The following is a 27807-nucleotide window of genomic DNA, read 5'->3' as shown; positions in this document are numbered from 1 at the left end:
ATGTTGGATGTAGTCGTGGCAGAGGACATGGTTGTGGAAGAGGAAGGGGCAGATCGAATTCAAATCGCCCTCAGTGTCAAATTTGAGCCAAATCTGGGAATGATGCTACTTGTTATTGGTTTCACTATGATCAAGCTGGTCGTTCTCATCTATAACAAAGAGAACCTCCTTTTACCTCTCACATGCGTCCACTGGCCAATTTTTCTATGCAAGGGTTTCAGGCTCCTCCCTCTGAATATGTAGCATCTTCTTCATAGTCTGAAGCTTCTTAGTGTCCAGATTCTAGAGCTTCTCATGATTTCACCTTCAATCTTTAAAACCTTGCTTATCGCACCCCCTACAATGGTCTAGAACAGGTGCTCGTGGGTAATAGTCAACAAGTGTCAATTCAATCCCTAGGTCATTTTTCATTCACTGCTCCTTTTAATCCCAATGTCAAGTTGTCTTTAAATGATCGCTTAGGGGGGGTTTAGAGTAATTCAAGAAGAAATCATGCAAATCGTCAAATCAAAAACAACCGAAGAATTGTGAAGATTCAAGAGAAAAGAATAAAGATTCAAGAGGCCTCAGAAGACTTACAAATGGGAGGAATTTTGTTCCCAAAGTACCAAGGCAAATTATTTGAAGACGAAGACATAAAAACGATAGAAAATCAGAGATTGGACCCGAAAGGAAGACAAATGCGCCTAGGGCATTTGAAATGCGCCTAGGGCATGAAAACACATTTCATACGCCTAGGGCATGCATCGGGGAATGCATTATGCGCCCCGTGCATCAGTCAAGCGCCTCGTGCATGCAAAAAGTTGGGGAGCAACTGTCTTTTCTTGCTTTCGTTTTAGGTAAAGTCAGCACTTTTAGCTCAAACCCAGGTAGAAACTCTCACTATAAATACCAGTCTTCCTCATCTAGAATTTCTCGTTCAGAATACCAATCTTCTTCCTAATCTAGGGTATGTTTTTATCTTCAGTAATTTGTTTTTAGTTACCATGTGTAACTAAATCTTTTTAGGTTAGAGTTCTAAGATGAACCTCTGTATATTTTTGTTGGATATTTATTTAATTTAATTTGTCATTTGTTTATTTATTTATTTATGCTTTTGTCCACTGTATAGTTTTATTAGATTATAGTCTTTATTTCTGTGAGAGGTGCAACCCTAGATTAGGTACTTAGGTTGTGACAGGACCTAATATTTCTATCACTAACCGGATGCTTATATCTTGATATTTATATCCCTTTACTGATAACTATATGTCTAGGAAGTAAGTGATTATTAATTAGCAAAAGATGCAATAGGAATTGTTGACCCTAGACGTAGGTACCCAGTGGCTAGAACCCATTGGGTCGTGTGGTGCATTACCGAAGCTAGGAATTAACTGGTTAGTAATTAGGGAAACAAACACCTAGCTGTCCAACTTAAGGCTATAACCTAGTAAGACCATTCTCTTGAAACCCTTAGTAAGGTAGACGTAAATTAGGGTTTGCCCGTTTGTAGAAATATTGAGTAAGCTTAGAGAGAGTGTGTTATGAGTGTCCTAAGATTCATAGATGGGCAGACTTAAGGGGACCTTGGCCTTCATTGCCTTAGGAAACATTGGAAATCCAATTTAAGTCTATGTCTCAATTACCTTCGAATTAGCAAGACCCCGCACGTAAGGATCACCGTGCGATCAGCAGGTGCAGTTAGCCATCGGAGGGAAAGGCGTAATTAGGTACCTAGTGGCTAAAACCCATTTGGGTCAGGTGGTACCCTACCTATTTAGGACACTCCCAACGACCTTATCACTTTTATAGTCACCAAAAGATAAATAAACGTGACATTTAGATTACATATTATCCAACAACTAATATACAGAGGGGATTCGAAGAATCCTAATCGCTGCTTACGTTTCTGCAACCAAAACAGGTAAATTCGCTCTGTTGCAAACAGATAAAAAATTGCAACTTACTTTTATACCGTCAAAACTTACAAAAATAAGTAACTAGAATTGTTCAGAAGAAAAGACAATCCATGTGGATACGATACTCTACTTACTACTTTATTACTTGATGAAAACGAATAGTACACTTGCCATTACGCTATTACGCTAATCAAAGGTTAGCTAGTTAGTTAAAAAGAGCGTGACATTTAGATTACATATTATCCAACAACTAATATACAGAGGGGATGCGAAGAATCCTAATCGCTGCTTACGTTTCTACAACCAAAATAGGTAAATTCGCTCTATTGCAAACAGATAAAAAATTGCAATTACTTACTTTTATACCGTCAAAACTTACAAATATAAGTAACTAGAATTGTTCGGAAGAAAAGACAATCCATGTGGATATGATACTCTACTTACTACTTTATTACCTGATGAAAACGAATAGTACACTTGCCATTACGCTAATCAAAAGTTAGCTAGTTAGTTAAAAAGAGCCATCAGTAATGAAAACTAGATTTTTGTTATTGTTGAGTATATTCTTTTGCAATAGACTAACCATAGTTTAGTTATAAAAGCCCACGTATATTACGTTGAAAATTTTAGGTTGAAGACCTTATGTTATAGTGTATGCATGCAATTTGACATGTTTTTACTTCTTTGTTTTTTTTAACAAGCTTTATCAACAAGAAAAATTTGTAACAAACTTTATCAACAAAATTAAAAAAAAAAAAAAAAAAAAAAAAAAAAAAAAAAGAAAGCCTTGCACGGGTCTCAAACTAGCATAGAAGAAAAAACAAAATACTCTCCTAAAATTCTAAAGAATTGTTTTTTACTTTTGTGATAAGACTGCTTACTACCCTCATATATCCGGGCAGTACTTTGGTGCCATTAATGGCACCGTGCCATTAAATCTGGGTCATTAATGACACCAAGATAGATGTGTTGTGTGGCCCAGATGCAATGGCAATGTGTTTGTATGGCCCAGATTTAATGGTACGGTGTCATTAATGGCACCAAAGTGCTACCCCATATATCCCACTTGATGAAATATTTTTGACTTGGGATGTCCTCCTTACATCTGCCATCCTCAGGTGAGACTCACCTGGTGAAAGCTTCGTTCACTTGGATGTCCAAATAAACGTCATAATAAATTGTCAATATTAAATATATTTAACTAATTTGTTGTTAAAAAAATTACTTTATAATTTTAAATTTAAAATATTATTATATATATTGACAATTTAATTATATATGTATTGTCGGTGGGGGAAATATTTAAGCAAAAACAAAATATCATAAAATATTTCTCTTCTTGTATGATAAGAATGAAACTAGTTGAAAGTGTTAGCATAATTGTAGGGATTGTTAGTATATCTTTATAATGACACTAACAATCCCTACAATTATGCTAACAGAAAGTTATTTTAGCAGAAGATAACTCATCTCCGCACTCCTAAACTTACTAAATAATTCAAAACAATATATAAACTACCGTAAAAAATTTATTTAAAAATAGATAACAAAATCCCATAATGTTTTTGCCCCGTTCGTAGACGAGCATCAACCATCAATCTTGTGCATCTTCTTGTGTACCAAATGTTGGTGTAAGGGGTAATAATTCCTAAACCACGAAAATACAATCATATATATAGACATAAAAGCACAATGTAAATAGGGTAGCAAACATTCCCACATGAAAGATAAACATTCACATAGAAATAAAAGGAATAAAAGTAAAACTTTATGTTATGCATACGATGCATGATATGCAACTAGACCATGACCCGGATATCGCCCTATTTGGCATAATAATGTTAATCACCCCCTTCGTCTTTAGATGTTTTAAGAAATATATTCAATTATGAAAAGTGGTAATTTTGTGGAATTGATAAGCTATGTGGTTTGTGAGTATAAAACTACAAAGATGTAAATAGAGATTATATTGCATCCATAGCATGACATAAAATAGCATAGCATAGCATATAATAGTGTCATAAGTGCCAAAAAGGGAGATTCATATTCATGTGCCAAATAGGACGATTCATATTCATAAGCATAATGGGGTGATTAAAATCATTTTGCCAAATGGGGCAATTAAAATCATTTTGCCAAATGGTGCGATTAAAATTATTATGCTAAATCGGGAAATATTCGGATCATGGTCTAGTTGCAATTCATGCACCTGCATTAACATTAAGTCTTGTGTTTGCTCTTATAGTAAATTTTAGAGTGGTGAATGTCTTAGCACGATTCCTAGATGATGGTTGTATATTCTTGTTTGATGTCTTAATTTATTATTGATTTTATTTCATGGGTGTTGAAGACTAACCCTTACAACCAACATTTAAGTTAGCAAAGAAGTGATTATGTGCGCTTGATGTTTGCTTGTGGCGCGTACGGGGGACAAAGTTGGGTTTTTGATTGGATTGTAATATTTAATCATTTTAAAGGTTGTTTATTTTAAAAATTTTAATTAAATTACTTTAAGAAATTTTGTCTAAGTTCCTGTAGGAATTATTATTGAAAAAAAATAGTCTTATATTTCTAAATGAAAGAAATAGATGTAATGTCTTGGATCAAAATTCAGGACATTACATATTACATTAATGATCTTAAAGTCTCAACCGGTGAAAGCAATATTCACTATAAACCCACAAAAAATGTCATATGAATTGTGAATAGATTTTTTTTTTATAAACTGATGAGCCCCAAGAAGGCACCAACAAAGAGTGGGATACGCGGGCGGGGGGGGGGGGGGGTAGAATTGTTGACAAGATCTCTCTCTACAGGTGGTGCCTCCCACCAAGTGAATTCATGGAGATCTAAACCTAAGGTTGCTAGCTTATGTGAACAATGGTTTCCTTCTAAATATATGAGAGACAACAAAGTTCATATTTTTTTTTAACTTTGACATACAAACATCTATTTTTCAATTGCTAGGGAACAAACTGAGGTGACTTAAGCGCTAAGGTAGCTAACTTAGACTCACTTTCAATCCAGATAGAAGGACAATTTCTATCATATGCACATTCAATTGCTATAATAATCCCCATGATTTCAGCATATAGAGCATTCAAAACACCAATATTATAAGCAAAGCAACCTAAACTATGTCCCAAATTGTTTCTGAAAATTCATGCGCAAGCTACTGAACCTACAGCACTAAGTGCAATTCCATCCGTGTTAAATGATGGATCTTTGTTCACGAATAGCAATCAAAGTGAATTGTGCAGAAAGGAATAAAGAAAAACAAAACGTAAAGAAAGAAGATAACAATAAAAATTCAGTTTTCATTCATATCCTTTCTAGAGAGATGAGCAGTGCTTATATAGCTAGGTTTAGATAGACCTAATACATTGTGGGCCTTGGGCCTCTTAGGAAAAACAAGTAACTTGCTAAAGCTAAAACAAGAAGCCCTTAAACTTTTAACACATAGTCCTTAGTCCATATAGGCTTTTGAGTATTCCTTGGGGGTCTGCCAGCAATTTCCTCGCTATCATTACCCTCCGGTTCAGTCACAACCTTGTCCTCAAGGTTGGAATTTGGTGTAGGGACTGAGGTAGCTGAGACCTGCTCTGATGGTTGAGAATCAAAAGGTGGAGAGAGGTTTTGTTTCACAGTGAGGTCTCCTTCTTCTTCGTTTTCTTCATAAGATTCATCTTGCAAGTCTGGTGGGATGGTTTTGAAATCAGAAACAGGATCGGTGCCATAGTATGCTCGTAGCTGTGATACGTGAATCACGGGGTGGATTCTGGACGCTGGAGGTAAATCCAATTCATAAGCCAAGTTGCCTATCCTGCGAAGAACCTTGAATGGACCAAAGAAACGTTTGGAAAGCTTAGCAGAGGGACGTCGGTGTACTGTTTGTTGACGGTGAAGTTGCAGCCTGAGCAAAACCAAGGTACCAGGTTGGAAAACGCAAGGTCTGCGATGTTTGTTGGCTTGATGCTCCATAATTTGTCTGGTACGCTTCAAATTTTCTTTTAATGTGGCTAACACTGTTTGTCTCTGCTGTAAAGTCGCGTCCAGATCTGGAATGGTGGTCTGTTTGTCAATATAGTCAAGTATGGTGGGTGGAGGTCTGCCATACAGTGCCTCAAAAGGGGTCATTTGGATTGCAGAATGAAGAGACGAGTTGAACCAGTATTCTGCCCAGTGTAGATATCTGAACCATTTCTTTGGGTGATCGCTTGCAAAGCATCTGAGATAAGTTTCTAAGCTGCGATTGACAACTTCCGTTTGACCATCGGTCTCCGGATGATAAGCCGTACTGTATTGAAGGGAAGTACCTTGGAGTCGAAATAATTCCTTCCAAAATTGACTCAGGAATAGAGGATCCCGGTCGGAGACAATTGATTTGGGAAACCCATGTAAGCGGCAAATCTCTGTAGAAAACCTGTTGGCTAGATCCTTCGCATTGAATTTAGTTGGTAGGGCTAGGAAGTGAACATACTTGGTCAAGCGATCACAAATTACCCAGACAACGGTGTGGCCGAAGGAAGCAGGTAAATGGGTTACAAAATCCATAGTAAGTTCGTCCCAAACTTTTTCTGGAATAGGTAAGGGTTGTAACAGACCTTGTTTTTTTGCAGGAATATATTTGTTGTGTTGGCAAGTGACACAGTTGCGTATGGCCAGTTTGGTTTCAGAATAAGCACCAGGCCAGAGGAAGGATGCAGTGAGACGGGCAATGGTTGGTTTCAAACCAGAATGTCCTGCTACAGGTGTTGAATGAAACTCAAGAATGATGGTGTTGCGTAAGTTTTGAATATCAGGTATGAAGATGCGACCTTTGTAGTACAATAACCCTTCCTTAAAGTTGTAGTGTTGCTGCTTGTTAGGATCCTGGAGGATCTGTGAGATTAACTCCTTCCCTGTTGTGGCAAAATAAGACTTGAGCTGAGCTATGATGTTTGGAACCGCAGAGGAGACAGAGAGTAACAGAGCATCCGGGGACTTGTCTTCGTGCTTCCGACTGAGGGCATCTGCAACCAAATTACTTTTACCAGGTTTGTAAAAGATTTGAAAACTAAAACCTTGCAATTTTGCGGCCCATTTTTGCTGTTCGGGCGTCTGGACAGTTTGCGTCATCAGTTCCTTTAAGCTCTTTTGATCTGTGAACACATAAAATTGCCTTCCAATTAAATATTGACGCCATTTCTTTATTGCTTCAGTGATTGCACATAATTCCCTGGTGTAGACTGAAGAATTTTGGAGCCGGCTGCACATTTTTCTGCTGAAAAAGGCCAATGGGTGACCAGCCTGTGAAAGGACCGCACCAACAGCAATTTGAGAGGCATCAGTTTCGAGGCAGAACGGTTTGGAGAAATCCGGTAGCTGAAGCACAGGAGTTGTAGTCGTTAGTTTCTTCAAGCTTGTAAAAGCCTCCTCGGCATGTAAATTCCAAGAAAACTTTGTAGATTTGAGTAAGTCAGTGAGAGGAGCTGCTACAGTAGCGTAATGATGAACAAAACGGCGATAAAATCCCGTGAGGCCAAGAAAACCTCTGAGTGCCGTGAGAGACCGTGGCTGTGGCCAATCTAGAATAGCTTGAATCTTATCCGGATCTGGTGCAACACCTTGAGCAGAGATAACATGACCTAAATAATCAACCTTAGAAACTGCAAAAACACACTTAGAGATTTTGGCAAAAAATTTATGTGTAGCAAGCAGATCTAGTACCAAACGTAAGTGAATTAAATGATCAGACATAGAACGGCTGTAAATGAGAATATCATCAAAGAAAACTAAAACAAACCATCTAAGAAAAGGTCGAAAAAGATCATTCATTGCGGACTAAAAAGTAGAAGGGGCATTAGTTAAACCAAAAGGCATAACTAGAAACTCATAATGACCATCAAAGGTCCTAAATGCTGTTTTATGTGTATCTTCCGGCACAACTCGAATTTGATGATATCCAGAACGCAGATCCAACTTGGTAAAAATTGAGGCATCTCCTAACTCATCTAAAAGTTCATCAATGGTAGGTATAGGGAAGCGGTCACGGACAGTGGCTGTGTTAAGGGCACGGTAATCGACGCAAAAACGCCAAGTTCCGTCTTTCTTACGGACAAGTAAAACGGGGGAAGAGTAAGGGCTGTTGCTTGGGGTGATGGTGCCCTCTTTGAGCATGTCATGAATTATGGAGGTCATGGCATCTTTTTGGGAGTGAGGGTATCGATAGGGTTTAACGTTGATGGGTGGAGTATTGGGAAGGAGAGGAATTTTGTGATCATGAGGGCGGGGTGGAGGTAGGCCGTGAGGTGGTTGAAAAACGGTAGAGAAGGTTTGTAAGAGTTTCTGAATGTCTGGGTCGTTATGGGTGGGTAATGGTAATTTGGGGTGTTGATTGTTAGCTGTATGTGGGGATGCAGCGGAGTGGTTAGGCAAAAGGGTTACTAGATGCATAGAAGCTACTGCATCTGTGTGTAATAGGTGGCGAACTTGATTAAGGGTAGATAATGTAGGTGGTATGTTAGGCTCGCCTTGAAGAGTAACTGTTTGAGTGTTATGGGTAAATGAGATAAATGGAACGGAGAAGTCTGCGTTGATTGGTCCCAAATCACGCAGCCAGGCCATGCCTAAAACGACCTCGGCGCCTTCGATAGGAAACAAATAGAAGGGAATGGTGAAAGTGTGAGTTTGTAGAGTAATAGGAATGTCCGGACAGAACCCTGCGCAATTGATATGGGAGCCGTTTCCAACCATAACTGAAAAATTGGGTATAGGTGTTTGGGGTAGGTGTAAGTGAGAGGCAATGCGTGGTTGGATTATATTGTGAGTGCTGCCGGTGTCTATAAGGACAGTGACCGGAAGACCAAATAGGAGACCTTTGAATTTGAGTGTGCGTGGGGATGGCTGGCCTGTAAGTGCTTGGAGTGATAGTTGAAAATAAGTGTCAACTGTTTGTATGTCTGGGTCTGGCTCTAGTTGAATGTCATTTACACCCAAGGTCTCTTCTGGCTCCAAAATGAGTAGGAGGTACCTTCCCGAGGCGCAACGATGTCCGGCGACATACTTTTCTTCACAATTATAACAGAGCCCTTGAGCTCGTCGCTCTTGCATCTGTGCTGGAGACAGACGACGGATTGGTACCTTGGTGGGATTTTGGGATGGAGGTTGGGTTTGTGGCGGGGGTGTTATTGTTGGTTTGGGAGTGGTAGTAGTAGGGATATGGTTTTTGTTGGACAACGTAGCAGTGTTGGTGGTTGAGCTTGGGGAGGGAGCAAAAGGTCGTGGAAATTTAGGGCGTGTGTCTTTGATTTTGGCCTCAATAAGTTTGGCCAACCCGATAGCTTGGGAGATGGAATAAGGCCGCTGGATTGCTAGCTCATGACGTATTTCTGGAATGAGGCCCGAAATAAAACAGTTCAAAAGAGCCTCCTGTGGTAAGCCCAGAACTCTATTGCCCAGTTTTTCGAAACTGCTTTGATAATCAGCGACTGACCCATTTTGACGCAACTTGAATAATTGTGCCTGATGGTTTTCATATGTGGAAGGCCCAAAACGAAGCTCCATAGCACGAGCAAAAGAGTCCCAATCAGTCAATTGATGATTTTGATACATCCATTTGTACCAACTAAGAGCTTCCCCTTTCATGTAAAAAGATGCCAAGGATAATCGGGATTCAGTAGGAATATTATAGAAAGCGAAAAACTGGTCTGCCTGAAACAACCATTCAAGCGGGTCTGAGCCGTCGAAACTTGTCATTTCGACCTTTGGGGAGCGAAAAGAAGATGGTGTAGGTGTGTGGTAACCGGTGACGTAAGGAGAGGTGGAGTTATGGAGGGGTGATTGATAAAATGATTGAGGTTGCTGTGGTGTGGAGGTAGGGTAAAGAAATGGGACGGAGCTGGGGGATGTGGTGCCGGTCGTAAGTATGGGTGGTGGAGGGTAACCCGAAGGATGTATGATGGGCTGAGTAAAGGAGTACAGGTACGGTTGAGTGGGAATTGGAACTTGCAGGGCGGTGGTGTAAGGAGATGATATAAAAGGGTTAAAGGGTGGTGTTGAAGGGTTCACGGTTTGGAAAGGAATGGATAATGGGATGGTTTGTGTGGCGGTGAGGCCATGTGTGGGGTTTGGGTGATTTAGGTTTTGTAAGGGAATGGATAAGGGGGTGGTATGTGTGGTGGTGGGGCTTTGTGTGGGGGTTGGAGGAGTTAGAGTTTGCAAGGAAATGGGTAAAGGGTTGGTTTGTGTGGAGGTGATAATAGATTCATAACCAGGCGGAACAGAGGGTGTTGTAGTGATACCTGGTGTCGATGCCGTCGGTGTGGGGTTGGTTGTAGGATGAGATTTGAGGGCCTCCATGATCAGTGCTGTGAGGGACTCATGTTGAGCAGCCATTTGTTGCTGGATGTTTAAATCACGAGAATCCATCAGCTGCTGTTGGTTATCGAGTTTGGTGTTGAGGATACCAAGTTGTTCAGTGAATTGGAGTTTGGTGGTTTGGAGAGAATCTTCAAGGCGCTGCTGGGTGGCCAGCAAGGCTTCATCAATTTCTCGGGTAGGGGGGTTTGAGGGTTTTGGAGGCATTGAGTGAGTCAATGAAAGCACCAAATGATGGATCTTTGTTCACGAATAGCAATCAAAGTGAATTGTGCAGAAAGGAATAAAGAAAAACAAAACGTAAAGAAAGAAGATAACAATAAAAATTCAGTTTTCATTCATATCCTTTCTAGAGAGATGAGCAGTGCTTATATAGCTAGGTTTAGATAGACCTAATACATTATGGGCCTTGGGCCTCTTAGGAAAAACAAGTAACTTGCTAAAGCTAAAACAAGAAGCCCTTAAACTTTTAACACATAGTCCTTAGTCCATATAGGCTTTTGAGTATTCCTTGGGGGTCTGCCAGCAATTTCCTCGCTATCATTAGATTTCATCCACCGGAAGATTAAAGGGTGCCAAAATACCTCCAAAATTTTAGGGGCTTTTGGGGGGTGACAGTCAACCTTGAAAGCTTTAAGAATTGCAAAATCAAAGATTGAGGAATTTGTTGCTAGCTTGGTGAAGTTACTAATCATGGAAGCATTTGCAGTGATGAGCGAGATGGATGCATTAATGTTGGGAGTCTTGATAAATTTCTCATTGTTCTTGCATGTCCAAATAGTGTTTAGAATTCCAACAACTGTTGATTATTACTATTCTGCAATGAGGACTCCATCCTTTATCTGAAATTTCAAGTGTAGACAAAATAGAAGAAAGATCAATTGTACGTTGAATGATAGATTGGAGTCAATTCCATGGAGCAGTAGAAAATGTGCATTGGAAGAACAGATGATTAGAAATTTTTGTTTTCTTGCGGCATAAACTACATCTAGAGGGCATCTGGCAGCCTCTAATATGTAAGTTCTCATTTGTAGGCTTTTTTTTTTTTTGTGAATGAGTCTCCAAACAATGAATGATTTAGAGGGTGGAATATCAGCATTCCAAATGATTTTGGCCCATTTCTTCTAATGACCAGTAGTAGGCTAAAGGAATTTGCATCCTTAAGAGAAAAGTCTCTGTTGGAAAATATATAGAGCGTGAGGGAGCTAGTGGTAGGGACACACATTAGTGATGAGCATATTGTAGGAGGAGACACATTAGTGATATGGTGAAGCCTTCAATATTATTGACATTGCATCTCAAAGGTTTAAAGGCTTAAATACAATTGCACCCATCTAAGTCTATTTATAGGTGCTTGAGGATGTTTCTAGAACTAGAATAATCTAGGCCTTTTCTACATTAGAATATTATTGATGTTTCTAGGCTACAACTTAACCTAGACATTAATGGAACAATCTAGAAACATATAGTAACTTTAAGCTCATTCTAGTTTTCTCTAATGTATTCTAGAAATATCTAGAAATGTGCATCATATTTCAACACTCCTCATTGATGCATATTTCGAAAACTTCAAATGTAGTACGTAGTTGCTCAAACATAGATTTGTGCTATCATCTCCTCCTGCATTGATACTCTTCATAGTTGATCAATTTGACATGATAGAAAATTTGTGCCACCTCTTGCCATAATATTTGTTATTGGTCTCCTTGCTAGTCTTGTTGAAGACTTCTGCATGGACCATTCTTCCTCCTTAGTTGCATGTGAATCTCCTTGTCGACATTGTTGAAGATTTCTGACAGGGAGAATTTCTTGTTCATAGTTGCTTGTGAGTCTCCTTGTCACTCATGTAGTAGATTCTTGACAGGGACTCATTCTTGCTCTGGTAGTTACCTATGCTTGTACTCAAGTTAAGCATCAGAGGTCACAGGTCTCCATTTATATTTATTGCCTGGACTTGTGCTCTATTCGAACTTGAGTGTCTTATTCGCCATAGGTCTTCGACATGAGTCGGACTTGAACTTTAGAGGATCGGCCTGTTAGGCTACCTGAACTCCTCTATAGCCTTCTTAGTTTTTTTTGTTTGAACTCAAACAGAGTAGAGCCTTGTGGCTACATGTACTCCTTTTGTGTTTGAGTCATAGACTGAGAATTTCTACTTTTGTAGAATTCATGTTATAGAAGAACATATAGTTGGTGACACGAGGTCATATTTTGCTACGCCCTGTTAATGACCGAACGCAGCTCTGATACCACTGTTGGAAAATATATAGAGCGTTAGGGAGCTAGTGGTAGGGACACACATTAGTGATGAGCATATTGTAGGAGGAGACACATTAGTGATATGGTGAAGCCTTCAATATTATTGACATTGCATCTCAAAGGTTTAAAGGCTTAAATACAATTGCACCCATCTAAGTCTATTTATAGGTGCTTGAGGATGTTTCTAGAACTAGAATAATCTAGGCCTTTTCTACATTAGAATATTATTGATGTTTCTAGGCTACAACTTAACCTAGACATTAATGGAACAATCTAGAAACATATAGTAACTTTAAGCTCATTCTAGTTTTCTCTAATGTATTCTAGAAATATCTAGAAATGTGCATCATATTTCAACAGTCTCCTTAAGTTGAGTGTTTCCAAATGAATTGATCTACTTTGAAGTTTATACGGATCACCACTTTACTAATCTGATGGAGAAAATTGGGGAAAAGGGCTTGTAAACTCTCAGGGAGACTCCATTGATTATTGGCTATGTAATCATTCACTGCTGACTTGAGGTTTTGGTGGATATGATGAGGGATATGAAACAAATCCACTAAAGGCACTCCAGATCATTCATTGAGCCAACAATTAATTTTCTTTCACATCACCTATTAGCCAATAAGAGTTACCAATAATGTGATTTGAATGTGATTTAAGACCACTCCAAATAAAAGAAAAAATATGGTAGTTAATGTAAGAGAAATGATATTTTGACAACCACTTTTTGACAACTTTTGGACAACTTTCTCTTTCATACTCACATGATGTTGTTATCCTCTCTCTTCCTTTTTTTCTCTCCATTGTTTTTGACCAATAAGAAGTGAGAAAAACAAGGTTGTCAACAAAGTTGTCATCAAATGGATGTCAAAATATCATTACTCTTAATGTAAGTATTTCCCCTCGTAAATCTACTTCTAAGGAAAATAGCCCAAAGCTTCGTTTAAGATTAAAAAGGATATTATGCCCATACCACCTTCTGAAATAGGTGTGCAGATAGTTTTCCATGCCACAGTTACAAGATTTTTCTCTAAAATTACAATTTGGACTTTGTAACCAAAATAGAGTAATCAAATACATGACTTGATAACTCATCCCAAATTGTCACAATCAAAGCGGAATTCTCCCAACTTGAACTTCAAGACAATCAACCTGTATTTACTACGCAGCAAAGCCAAACAAACACAAATAATTTTTTTTTTTGAAGAAAAACAAACACAAACAATTAAGGGGTGAGTTTTGAATACATATGTAATAGTATAAAACAATTGAGAAAGACACGCAAGAAATCAAATTGGAACCGTACGTGTTAGATCACTAACATAATATTCAAAAACTTTAAAAACATGATATATCAGCACAATCCACATTAGTCACAAAATCACCAAAATATAACATTTCAAATCTTCACGAATATAATGTCACAATTATTTTTATGTATCTTATTTCTTTTGATCAATTCACAACTTTGATGTCGGTTACCCTAGAATCACTAGGTTAAAAATCCGCTCTTCAGTCTTGCTGATCTAGTTTCGATGTTCTAGAACATCAAAAAAAGTTCACCACTTTGATGCCTCATTGCTTTGAAACTATTTGTTTGTCACACAAATTTTGGTAACTAGCATGTTACTCACATTATTTTTTCAGCTTTTTGTTTTTCTTTTTATTTCTTGAATAAAGTTCTATCTTATAAAAATAATGCATATTTAATATAAACTTTATTTTAATATAAAAATGTATTTAAATTAATAAAATTTGTTTTATATTATTTATGATATGTTTAAAATAATTATTGCAACGAGTTTTACGTTAAAACTTATACATTAAATTTTGGAAAAGGAGGAATCGCAAGTTTGAACATATGTCATATACACCCTCCGGTCACTAATATAAGCAAAAATCCACTTTTTAGATACATTCAATTAATGATGTATGTGACATATAATAAAGACCACATGCATCATTAATTGAATGTATCTAAAAAGTGAATTTTTGCTTATATTAGTGACCGGAGGGTGTATATATTACTTCTTCCGTCTCAAATAATAGTTGTTCATGGTTTGTACACGGTTTTTAAAGAAATTAGTAATTGTGTTGATTTCATTAATAAAGTTAATATCATTTATCAATATACCCTTATTAATTGTAGTTAGTGGAGTTGTTAATTTGTATGAAATTCAATAAATAAGGGTATCATAGTGGAAAAAATAATAAATGATGAATTGATATTTTACAATAACAATTATTTTGAGAAAAAAAAATGCTAAAGAGACAACTTATTTTGAGACAGATGGAATGTATTTTTGCATTATTTCAAAAAAAAAATATTTTTGCAATATTTTTACGAATATGACTATACAAAGATGACTATTTAATTTTTGTTTTTTGGTTTATCATATTTCTGTATAAAGTTTACACAACTTATTGATAATGAATAATTACTTTTGAAATAAATAAATAATAATTAATATATGTTGAAGATCTTGTTATACATAGAAAATGAGTCATCTCTCTCAATTAACTTTTCTTCATATAAAAAAAATCATGATTTAATATCTAATATTTAATATATTATTTTGTCAAGTAGACCAGTAATTAAAAATTCACATTTTTAAAATAAATAAATAAGATATCTAAAAATCGAACTTCAATCTCTATATATACTATACATTGTTTTTATCAACTGGTAAATGCAACATGACATCTTTAATATTTAATTTATTTATAATAAGTTATTATAAATATATTGTGTTGACTAAAACTTATTGCTATTATTCACAAATGATTTAATATATGTGCATTGTTAAAAAAAAAAAGAAAAAAAAACTTTTTTATATATGCATTTAAAAAAGTATTTAATGTGACATGATTTGACTTTTTTAAATAGTGACATGATTTGACTTTTTTTTTGTGGTGGCCGAGGTTCGAACCCCAGACCTTGCATATTTTATGCATTGTCCATACCAACTGAGCTAAGCTCACGAGGACGTGAGATGATTCGACTAAATACACGGTTTATTATCTCTTTTTTACACATGCATCCTAAGAAAAACTTTTCAATATGACGTGTTGATTTGATTTTATTACAAAATTTAATTTAATGTGATTTAATTGAATACACATTTAACTTTTTCTCTATATCATTTCAATTTTATCGGATGTATTCGAAGTGATACATTTAACTTTTTTTAAAATTAAACTTAGTAAAGTCTTTGATTCCTCTCTATATATCTTCATTTCATTCCACAACTTCGATCCATTCCACAATGCTCTAAAACCATTGGTCCGTCACAAAAACTCCGTAACCAACGTGTTACTCTCAGAAACCTTTCTCACACATTGCGTTGAACGAATCCTCAGAAACGATGAAGTGTGTTTTGTACCTTTGGATCTGAAAAATGGGTTCCTTTGATCTCATCGCGTTGACCTTAGGAGCAATTCTTCTCTTCAAAGCTTTCGATTTCACCTTCTTACTCTCCTTCTTCTACTTCTTCTGATCTCTCTCAACTTTCTCTATTACCATGAAGAAGAAGCTCGATACGCGTTTCCCTGCTGTGAGTATTTTCTGTTTTTTATTTCCAAAGTTTTGATCTTTTTTGTTATTTTATACTGTTTTGGAATTCAATTGAGTATATTTTTATTATGTGGGTTTTCTTAAATTGTGTTTTATGTGCTTAATTGTATTTGGTAATTTAGCTTAATTAAGATAACATTTTTTGGTTTGCATAATTTAATTTTGACCTAATTTTTGGGTTTTATGATGCTTGAGCTTGATTAATGAAGTTGATGGGTTTTGAGTGATGTGGTATTATGGAGTTGTGTGATTTTAATTTTTTTAGCTGCTTAGCTTAATTATGGAAAATATACTTTTACTTCATATTATTTGGTAGTTTTTGGCTTACATAATTTAATTTTAACCTAATTTTTGGATATTGTACTTTTTTGTTTTGTTTTCTTTTGTTTTATGATGCTTGATTATTGATTTGATGGTTTATGAGTGATGTTATCATTTTTTAGCTGGTTAGCTTGGTTTGGGTTCTATAAATCTGTGATGCACTTACACAAATACAACATTGAGACACCACATTGAGCATAACAACATGTGTCAGTGTCGTGTCTAGTGTCCGTGTCAGGTGTCCTACATCGACACATGTTGGATGCCTCAGTGCTACATAGTCTATGAACCTAAAAATTTCATATTGGAGTTGTGTGATGTTACCTTTTTTTTAGTTGTTTGGCTTAATTTAGGTAATATGATCTGTGAAGCACACACACTATACCGGACACAAAAGTCAACATAACTGCATGTGTCAGTATCGTGTTTGGTGTCTAGGTGTCCAACACTGACACATGTTGGATTCTTTGGTGCTACATAGTCTATGATTCCCACCGTTAATACCAATTTTGGATTTCTTTGAATTTCTGCAATTTAAAGAAACACTATTTGATGTGTTGGAAACATAAATTTGCAGGCTCGGATAAAGAAAATAATGCAAGCTGATGAAGATGTTGGAAAGATAGCATTGGCTGTGCCTGTTTTAGTTTGTGAGTTGCTTTAAATTCGATTAACTATGTTGTTAACTTTAAGCTGCTGTTTGCTGGTTTTGTTTACATTACTGTTGAATTCATTACAGCTAAAGCTTTGGAGCTATTTCTGCAAGACCTTTGTGACCGTACTTATGAAATAACTCTTCAAAGAGGGGCAAAAACCATGAATTCATTGCATTTGTGAGTATATCATGCTTTGTAACACTTTTCTCTGATTTCCCATTTTAGTGGTCAAACTAACTCAAGAAATCAGAGCGGTGTGTCTCTATAATGGACTTATTTAGTTATTTTAATGTTTATAACTTCGATTTAAAACTCGCTTTTTTGTAAGTGTGAATATGTAATTTCATTGAAAGTAAACAAGAGTAATTAATGAACTCAATTTATCGTCAGTGGTCATTGTTGGAATGTTTAGAAAAACTAACATTCAGTGTGATTATTTTGCAAGATTATCATCTACAACAATGGAAGATAATAACTTATTCTGTCTTTCCTTCTAGATGTTTTCCTTTTTAGATAATTTGATTTGATTTCTTTTATTGAACATGTGAAAATGGAATACAATCAATATCTGCAGCCAATGAGCGGTCTCATGTGACACTTTTATCATGCAATCATGATTCACTTAAAACCAACCAAATGCTTATGAATTTTTTGAACTTTGAACTGTGATTCTAATATCTGTTCTTGTATGGCTTAAGGCATGATTAGTTTTACTCAATATATCCTGCAATGCTTGATCAAATAATGCACGGCTTGGGATCTTCCTGAACTGATTAATTTTAACTAGTATTCAGATCCTGTCCAAGTAGTCTATTATTTTTTTTCTTGTGCCTTCCTTCCAAACTCATTTTATCTTCAACAAACTCTAAAATCAAGCCTAACGAGTGTCAAATGTAAACTGCAGAAAACATTGTGTACAAAGCTATAATGTATTTGACTTTCTGAAGGATGTAGTCAGCAAGGTTCCTGACTACAGCCATGGTCATGGCCATACTGATGCTGGTGGTGCTGATGATCAGACCATTCCAAAAAGAAGGTTTGAAGTCTTATATCTGCTAATTCATGTGTTTTTACCTTTCTGATATACATGTAGTTATTAATGCACCTAAACCATGTTTGCAGGAAAGCTGCAGGTGATGATGGTAATGACAGTGATGAAGAAGCTAAGAGGGGCAAGATGGTAATTGTACTTTTCCTTATATTAGGGTGAAAGCCCCGTGTTTTAATTTCTTAAACACTTCTCAGCACCATTTCGTCAGTATCAATCACACAATCACATGTCTTAGAATAAGTCCTTTTTTCTCCATAAAAAACAAGGTTGTATATTATTTTCTCATGTTTTCACCCAAATTACAACAATACTTTCACGTGCACATGTTTACCTCATTTGTCGAAATTTCATGTTTGGAATACTTGGAATTTAAAAATAATGATGATTTATAATTTTGTACTCTTTTCACTATCTCTAGTATTTATCATCATTGTTTTCCATTTGTGCAAGCAAAAGACAATCCTGAAATCTTGTAGGAATGAATAATATGTTCAGTGTGAAGAATATCTGCATTTCTAGCCATTCCTTATTCTAGGAAAAAGCAATTCTATATCTTGTTTGATTAATGTTTTTTTTTCCTTCTATTCCAGCTTGAGTTGGGCCACACTAGCCCTACTGGTAGGGGAAGAGGCCGAGGTAGAGGAAGAGGAAGAGGACGTGGTCGAGGACGAGCTATTCAAAGAGAGGGACATCATCAGGAGACCGAGTCTGAGCCTTGTCCTTCTGTTCAGCAAGTTAGCCAAAATACTACAGATACAAATGTGGCTATACTTGATGGCACAGAGTCAAACGAGTTACCAAAGAATAATGTTGTTGTTCTTCCTGTTGATAACTCTGACTCACTCCTTAATATTGATCTGAATGCCAATATGAACGAAAATGATGACAAAAAGGCTAGCACAGTTGCTAATCCCACAGCCACTAATCCCGAAACCACTAATCCTGAAGCCGCTAATCTCCCTGTGTCTGAACCTCCTCCAACAGACAGCAGTCATCATGAAGAAATTCCGGGCTGGTCCCTTTCTGAGGTGGACAAGATGGCCATTGATTCGATGCAGCTTGCCCAGCTTGGTACACGAATGGATGAAGATGATGAAGATTACGACGAGGAAGGGTAAACTGTAGTCTTCGGGAAAGGGAGGTTAGATTAGCTAAAAGCTCATTATAAGTGTAGAAGAAGTATATACTAGTGTTATGATTATAAGTATTCACTAGCCGTCATAACATGTCTTATGTTGACTGGGAAAAAAAGGGTTCTGAATGTCCCATTTGTTTAATCTGGTTCGTGTTCTCTGAAGCTGTTGTATCTGTCAGTTATGTTAGCTTGTTGTACTTTTAGGCCTGTGTATTGTATATCAATGTTCCATATGTAGTAAATTTTATTTTATGCATTCAAACCATTGGAACTGCAAGTCTTAACTGTAATGTTTCTAGCGTTACAGTGTAAACAAATTAGTTAAACCTTTTTCAAAGATGGAAGTTCAATATTAGTTTGCATATCTTTTGAACCTCGAGTAGTAAACAAATTTGACAAATTATTTGAAGAAAATTTACATGTTTAGAGCATGACATTGATGAATCAACCTCATTTTGTGTAGAGTAGATAATGGCCTCCTTGGTTGCATCTTTTGACATGACAAGAGCCAATGCAAACGAGCACAATGTAATATGGAATTTTTGACATGTTAAACTTTACTGCGGTATCTCCTTTAATCAAACTTATTATGTATTTCAAGGTTTATTTATTGCTTTGTAAAATAACAAAACAAAATCTGGAAACCAATTCAACTCAATGATTTTAAGTTACATTAATTATTTTATCAACAAAAAGAAGTTCTATTGGATATGAATGTATAACTAAATGAGTGGTGACTAAATTCTAGCGTTTTGCTAAATTCTTAAATACCAATTACTCCCTCCGACTCTAAATTATAGTCGTTTAAGGTTTGTGCATGATTATTAAATAAATGATTAATTGTGTTGATTTCAATAATAAAATAAATATCATTAACTAAAATATTCTTATTAATTGTAGTTAGTGGAGTATTTAAGTTGGATTAAATTCAATAAACAAGAGTATAATAATGAAAAAAAATAATGAATGTTACATTGGTATTCTAAAGTGATAATTATTTTGAGAAAAAAATGTTAAAAAGACAATTACAATAAGACGGAGAAAGTATAGAAAAAAACACATCTTGTTCCCTCTACACATCTACTTTTTGCTTTCCCCTATACATAAAGTTCGATCATCTTCTTTCTGGCCTCATTTCGGTCGCACTCCAAGGTCCTACCACATTGCATTTGATATACTTTCATTGTATTTCATCAACATGATTGAATTTTTGTAGAATTTTATTTTCATTCCCGCGACATATTTATACATCATTAGTGAAAAGCTTTTACACCGTCAATAAATTATTACCATCAAATCAAACCATTATAAACAACTAATTTGTATCATAACTGTTTATGATGGTGTATGAACTCGAAAAGTTAACTCTTCCTTATATTAGTTTGACATTGAATTACGGAAAATGTTGAGTTTTGATAAGGTGGTAGATTTTTTTGTAAAGGTGCTAAGGCGACATATATTCGAGGAATATGTAGATCAAAGTAGATTTGATTAATAAATTTAAATTTGTTTTGCATATTAGATAAGATTATGTTAATTTGGATTGTGCTTTTTAGAGTTTTAAGCTTTGCGTGAAGTTATCAATATAATATAATGTGGAGAAAATACATTTGAACATAAATAATAGGGACTTTATATGATGTTCCTTTGTCTTTTAGTGTATTTTCGAAATCCTTGTGTGTGATGAAAAACTAAGTAGAGGTATATACTGTCACATACAATGTCTAAAATTAGATGTTATAATAATATTTCACTTTATCAAATAATACTACAACATTTTATCCGCTCACTTTCACAAATGTGTTTTGTCGTGACTCGTGAGGCAAAATTAGCTACATTAAATCATCCATTTGATGTTTCTTGTAAACACACGTTGGTTACTATAAAGATTCTAAAAGTTGCACTTTGCTGAGAAAATAGAGGTGTTGTGATGGAAATGACAAAGGGCAATCTGGTGCACTAAAGCTCCCACATACGCAGAGTTCGGGAAGGGGTCCCACCATTATTGGTGTATTGTACGCAGCCTTGCCTGTTTTTTATACAATAAGCTGTTTCCAGGACTTAAACTCGTGACCTTTTAGTCACATGACAACAACTTTACCGGTTGCGCCAATGTTACCTATTGAAATATAAGACAATGGCAAATATAAGATCTTGTCACCTATTGTTGGTGATCCGGGTGGCACTTTGGTGACATAATGTCACCGTGACATTAAATCTGAGCCACACAACACACACATATGTGTGGCCCAGATTTAATGTCACCCATACAACACATCTGGGCCACACAACACAAACCTTTGTGTGGCCCAGATTTAATGTCACCGTGACATTATGTCACTGAAGTATTATCCCATTCCCATATAGTCAAGACTTGTCACCTTGTATTGTATGAAGAATTTTTTCAAGAGACGATGTTCTTATTTTAAACGAACTAAAAGTATCCAACGTTTTTAATTTTTTAAAAAGAGTGCCCAGCATTAACTAGACGTGTGATGCTGTAAACAAGGATCAGGATGAGGGTGTATCATGAATCCATGATCTTCAATTTTGAATTATTTTTTAAGTCCTGAATGTTAATTGATCTCGTATTTATTTTAATTAATATAAATTTTAGGGTTAAATGTTTTAGTCCCTATAAATTTTATCAATTTTTAGTCTTCATATTTTATAAAAACGAGTGTTTTGTCTCTACCTTTTATAAATAAATATGGGTGGTTTTAGTCAATATAGTGACTAAAAGCACTTATTTTTATAAAATGTGAAGACTAAAAAATGGATAAAAATATTTATAGGCACTAAACTTGAAAGATACATAGTTTTATAAGGCCTAAAATTATATCTAACTCTGAATTCTATATATGCTCTTGTTTGCAAGTGTCCTTTACATCCATGAACTTAGTCGGTACAAGCCTCCCAATAGTTTTCCCTAACACATGCTATATCCATAGTAATCCCTAGTCAACAAACACATTTTCATAGACACAAACTAATGCAATTAAGATCATGGGTTTCCTTGATATAAATGAAACCATCATAAGTTGCAAAACAATAACTAGGCCAAAGGCATAAAGAAAGCACTGATATAATTTTTTAGACATATATAACAAGGGCAATATTCGTCACGTACTAGTTTATGTGTGAGTCATACATGATACAATCCCATATATAAAAAGTGCAAATTTAGGGTCCACGCAGGCCTATAATGCTACTGTGACCAAGCTTAATAGTAGGACTAGGAATTATCTGCTTCCATCTGATTAAGATGGAAGTTACCTTCGTTATTCTTGTGCACCTCTACCTTGAACTTCTCTTCTTTCTGTCCCCGCTTGACCTTGAGAAGCAAGTTAAACTTGGCAGTATCATCGATGACCTGCACAACAATTTAGACATCCATCAGTGATGAAAAACCAACAAGCTTAGCAGCCCAAATGCAGATTCTCTTATGTTTGGTTTTATTCACTAAATAAACTCCATATCTTTGGGAACAGTGTCCTAATCGCAAGAATACATAGCTACTCATCACTCACTGATTTTAAGTCTTAATTTGATTACTTGCGCACATGTATAGTGTAACAAATGAGCATTTCAATCGAAAAAGATTTTAAGCTCCATTGTCAAACCAAACAATTTTAACTGATAAAATTAGATTAAGAAAACCAGCTATGCACGAGTCTGTTTCTCCTTACCCTATTTTGCCATTTCTTTCTTCAGAAAAAACATGAGCACAAGAGAACCCCATCCGCTTGCATTATCTCTAAGCAAATAACAACGATAATATACAAAATACAAGGGACAACATGCTCACGCAGTAAAAATGGCTAGTAGAACTTGTACAGAGAGCAAAAGCATGCAAGAATAGTACTAAATGGTTGAAAACAACTTTTTAATGTTTCTCCCTAATTTTCACTTTTATTATTAGTTTTTTTTTTTTTATAAAACATGAAACAAATAAGACCTTCTAAATGACATTTTTTCTAGAGCCGAAAATATAAACAAAAAATTACAACCAACAATTCAATCACGTGGCATTTCAAAACTAGAAATAAGGCACTTACCTCAGCCTTCGCATCAGAAACCTCATGGAGCTCATAGGGCACTAGTGAATTGGACCTCTGCTGGATGGTCTTAACAGCATGATTTGCTGCATCCTGAACTTGAGGGTCATGTGCTGGAACCGACTGCCAACCTGGCTTGTGGCCATCTGATAACAAAAATGAAGTTCAAATGTACAGCAAGAAATACAAGAAAATTTAAGCAAACATAACCGATGTAAAAGAACTTAGTACATCACATATCAGTTAATAACTATGGTGATAACGGTTAGGCTCTGTTTGGGAGTTTGGAGGGGAAGAGAGGGGAGGGCTAGAAGGAAAGAAAAAAAAGAAGGAAGAAGTGGAAATTATAGAGCTCTTTGGGGGGTTTAGTTTTCTTCATAAAACAAAATCCCCCTCAATTGTGGGAACTAAAAAATTGTATCGGAGGAAGGTTTTGGGTAAATTTTCCAAATCCAATCTATGATGTTATAATACTTCCAAAATTAAAAGTGCATTGATCATAAGCATTCATTTATCATTCGCTAAAAAACACCCTCAGAAAATTTGAAAAATTTCTCTATCTTTCCCTCTAATCTCATCCCTCCAAAGCCCTCCCCTCCCCTCCCCTACAAACTCCCAAACAGAGCCTTAGAGTGTCTTTTTTACTTATAAAATAACAGAAACTATAAGGTAAATTCCCAATAAAATTCAGGCCTCACTCCTACAAGCCTTTTTCTACATTTTCAATGGAAATTGCACATAGATTAATATCAATCCTGATGTTGCACTAAATATGATATCATAATTTCACCAACCTCTGACCAAAACAAACACTATCTCCCAAGTTCACTTTAAAGCAGGATTTATGATGACGCGCAACAATTTTGGCAACTTGTTGGCCTTCTGATCACTCAACATATTTTAAGGTTGTTTTGACAAACAACTAAATAAGTTTGATTAATAAGCAAATTTCAAAGTTACTCTTACATTTCATAGGTCCACTCACTAATTTACTCTCTTTTCATTGATTTAAGGGTAAAATAATTGATAAAGTTAGGACATAACTAACAAAAAAGTAGTGATACAATCTTGTAATTTGAAAAAGAATGATAAATAGAAACAATTACTTATTTGCTAAAAAATCAACAATTAAGAAGGGACAAAGGGAGTACTTGACTACACCCCTTCAAACACCCCTATTAATGGCTAGCCTGTTAATCATTACAAGAAATAAGCGGTCTACACAAAATGGCATACCCTTTATCACACCAAGATCTGAAGAGGTAAATGATGGTGCATGACCATCACCAGCATGCTTGAACTCAGTAAGTTCTTTAAAGTTCATCCAGGGTTTTACCCAGACTTTGGCTTCATAGATCTTCTTCTCACCCGCATCTATAGCCTCGAGAGTAAGATGATGCAGTGTACCAGCAACAACCTGTTCCCGTGCTTTCACCACCCTTGCGAACTCCAGAAGTGAATTCTACAACACCATTTGACAAAAGTCAACAGTTTTAGTTCACATAAAAAACATTCTTCGTCGAATTGAAAGTAAGACGGGAGACAACACAAGAAAGATTGAACTTCACCTCAAAAATAAAAAATATCAGCAATCCAGTAAACAAGTACATTAGAGCAATCTTATGACAAAAAACACAAGTGAGCTGCCCAATTTATTAATATTCCCCCCCTGTTTTTTATCAAACATGTGTTATTCAACTCATTCATTTATCCAATCAATACAACCAGGTTCCAAACATTATTGTACTTAAATGACCAACATTTGGAGGAACACAATTTTGGACTCCAACTAACCAAGAATCAAACCAGATACTGCTTTATTAAGCTTCTATGAAATTAACAAAAGTAGGCAGTCTTAGCAGGTTGATATTTCGTGCACATGTATAACACATAATATATTTTTTACAACACCAACGGTTGATTTTCCCATCAATTGATGAGATCATTTACTCTACTCTTTAAAGTGAATAGTTGCTTGAGAAACCAAATCCCACTTGAAAGGCTATGATCTCCCAAGCAAGCATAAGCACAATGTTTAATAGTCAAAACGACCAGCCAAATTCAAGATAACATTAGCATAGGCACAATGCTTTATAGATCTCAGTTTCTTTTCGTGACCTTTAGATCACAATTGACAAAATGTTATGTTGAATTTTTCTTTCAACAAAATGTTATGAAAATCAAAATAGACACGTGTGATGCTTGAGGTCAGTTTGGATTTGTTTATTTGAGTTTATCTACATGTATAAACACTAGTGGGACTGTTTGGAAGAGGTTGTAGTAACAGCTTATTTACTAGCTTATGACATGTTCATAAGCTGATTTCAGCTTTTCCATACACTCTTCTGGATAGCTTATAATGAAACAATTTTACCTTATTTTTATATTTCGTTATAGAAATAAAGAAGCTTTTATGTATTATTTATAAGCTTGTCAAGGTAATTTATGAAAGAAGAGCTTATGAAGATACAATTTTCCTTAGTAAGAATTTACAAATTAATATTAAAGCTTATTTATTTGCATAAGTTATTTTTCATAAGCTATAAAATATGTCAAAGTCAATCCAAACGGGCTCATAGTTCATGCATAATCATTTATATGGTAAGTGCTTAATTAAGTTTTTTTTATCCAAACAAGCCTTTATTATAACCACAAACAATTCATATGAACGAACTAAACTACGATCATTTATCACGGAGTAAATAAAATATTGGGAATTAAAAATGTAAATAAAAAGAATACCTGTTTGGTGTTGTGTTGATCAACAGCGAATCGAGCAAGAGATTCAATTTCGAGAGAATTTTCAGAGCTGGGGGAATCGTGAATACCTCCGGGGAGTGGAGTGGCCATTTGCGCGTGATCGAAATCGGAACAGTGACCGGAAGATTCTAGAACAGTGAATATAGCGAGGAAGAAGAAGAATAAGAAGGGAAGAAGCGAAGTGGTTGCTCTCATTAGGTTTGTTTGTTACTTACTTAGGAATGAAAGAAGTGTGCTTTGGTTTAACGCAGTAGTGTTGGGAGTTATGTGAGTGAGTGCCGTATGTATTGCTTTGTCTCCGTGTTGCTTAGTTTCGAAGCCACGTATTCTACACGTTATGTCTACTTCTCACATCGAACTCAAGCAATTTTTATTTTTTTTGTTGTATTCGAAGCGGAAATCCATTGAAATTAAACTCATACACAATTGTGAAGTCTAGAGTTCAAACTTGGGTCATAACGTCTGGCCTTGCAATTTCGACATTTGTCAGTTGAGCTAAGATATATATAAAAAAATCAAACTCAAGCAAAATTTTATAAAGGTCTTTATTATAACTCGTTTTTCCTTAATTTTATGTCCATAATAGTTATTTTGAAAATTTTAACTTCTTTATTTTTTTAAAAATTAATCACGAATAATGTTCATCACAAATGTACCCAATTTTCACGGATAACTATAGAACTAATTTATTTGGTTAAAAAAAAATTAATTGCAGATAATGCTCATCACAAGTGTAACAAATTTTTTATATAAAAAAATAGAAAAATTTCATAATTGTTCTTAATAAAACTTATGACTTCCTTAGTTTTATGTGCAAACTAGTAATAGACCTGTGCTTCGCAAGCTATTACGATAATTATCGCCGGAATCAACATATATAAGAGAATACATTTAAAGGATCAAAGTAATACAACTAATTTGGTTAAAGATAATTTGAAGGATGCAAGTATGATGTACGCCGACATTGCAGGCTGCAATATGGTCGAAGCAATCATTGATGCTGTAGAAAACCTGTCTGTTGAAGTGGAAGTGGAAGCAGAAACCGGAGTTGCAGAATGTCAAATGGTGGACATCACCAAAGATGCAGAACACATCGAAGATGCTGATCCAGAGCCTCAGTTCAACGATAAGTCAAAGGTAGCTTACCCTACAGTTGAAGAAGAATTGATCGATTTCCTCAATCGATGCAGGCTGAAGAATTCTGAGGTAATGCTCTGCCCTCGATGTAGTGTTGTGTTTGACAAAGAGGCAACCAAAGGTCTCGAAGGTTCTATCCCAAAACCTAAGAAAAGGGGGAAAAGGTCTGGTGATCATTGACCTAAGTTTTCCTTTACAAAAAAGTTATATTCCTTTCATCAATAACTCTTCGACCACCAATTATGTAAATCAAAGTGGTCAAGGAAAAGCTTTAGTCCCTTATGCACCCAACCAGAAATGGATTCAGTCTACCCATAAGAATGTGCAACATGGGAAGAACAATGTGGTGAAAAGAAACACCAATGTTGTTAACAACAACAGAAATGGTACTACCTTTGAGTCAAAGAAGTATGCTTATAGAAGCGGCTACAAGGGAAAGAATCCCATGACAAGAACTCAGTGGAGGAGGTACCAGAAGACTAAGATAGGTACCACTACAAACCTTGAAAACCAAACTCTCGACATAGAGTTTAATTTAGAATGGATGGATTCCCTAACCTTAGGGAATGATAAAGATGATCATCACAGCTAAGCAAG

General features: G+C 35.8%; 2 protein-coding genes across 2 annotated transcripts; one reads left to right on the top strand and one right to left on the bottom strand.

Moving 5' to 3' along the window:
• The first annotated feature begins 15776 nt into the window (after positions 1 to 15776).
• Positions 15777 to 19517, top strand: LOC146898446 (uncharacterized). Its single transcript, XM_085735730.1, has 6 exons — positions 15777 to 16072; positions 16991 to 17063; positions 17153 to 17246; positions 17974 to 18105; positions 18192 to 18249; positions 18711 to 19517. The coding sequence occupies exons 1-6, from the start codon at positions 16040 to 16042 to the stop codon at positions 19236 to 19238; spliced, it is 918 nt and encodes a 305-aa protein (XP_085591856.1). The 5' UTR covers positions 15777 to 16039; the 3' UTR covers positions 19239 to 19517.
• Positions 19518 to 22324: 2807 nt separating this feature from the next.
• Positions 22325 to 26312, bottom strand: CYSB (cystatin B). The gene is made up of 4 exons (XM_085735728.1): positions 26056 to 26312; positions 24550 to 24775; positions 23314 to 23459; positions 22325 to 22628 (listed from the first exon to the last, which is right to left on the bottom strand). The coding sequence occupies exons 1-4, from the start codon at positions 26266 to 26268 to the stop codon at positions 22491 to 22493; spliced, it is 723 nt and encodes a 240-aa protein (XP_085591854.1). The 5' UTR covers positions 26269 to 26312; the 3' UTR covers positions 22325 to 22490.
• Between the last annotated feature and the right edge of the window lie 1495 nt (positions 26313 to 27807).

The sequence above is a fragment of the Medicago sativa genome, chromosome 8, assembly GCF_051527215.1.
Source record: "Medicago sativa cultivar Bolivia chromosome 8, Bolivia_mono, whole genome shotgun sequence".
Taxonomy (NCBI): domain Eukaryota; kingdom Viridiplantae; phylum Streptophyta; class Magnoliopsida; order Fabales; family Fabaceae; genus Medicago; species Medicago sativa.
The sequence above is the reverse complement of the archived record's forward strand: the minus strand, read 5'-3'. Positions and strand labels throughout refer to the sequence as shown.

Coding starts and splice junctions, on each gene's coding strand:
- LOC146898446 (XM_085735730.1), top strand. CDS start 16,040: ATGAAGAAGAAGCTCGATACGCGTTTCCCTGCT. Junction 17,064..17,152: donor GGCTGTGCCTGTTTTAGTTT/GTGAGTTGCTTT, acceptor AATTCATTACAG/CTAAAGCTTTGGAGCTATTT. Junction 18,106..18,191: donor CAGACCATTCCAAAAAGAAG/GTTTGAAGTCTT, acceptor CCATGTTTGCAG/GAAAGCTGCAGGTGATGATG.
- CYSB (XM_085735728.1), bottom strand. CDS start 26,268: ATGAGAGCAACCACTTCGCTTCTTCCCTTCTTATTCTTCTTCTTCCTC. Junction 24,776..26,055: donor ATCAACACAACACCAAACAG/GTATTCTTTTTA, acceptor ATGGTGTTGTAG/AATTCACTTCTGGAGTTCGC. Junction 23,460..24,549: donor AGATCTTGGTGTGATAAAGG/GTATGCCATTTT, acceptor TTTTGTTATCAG/ATGGCCACAAGCCAGGTTGG.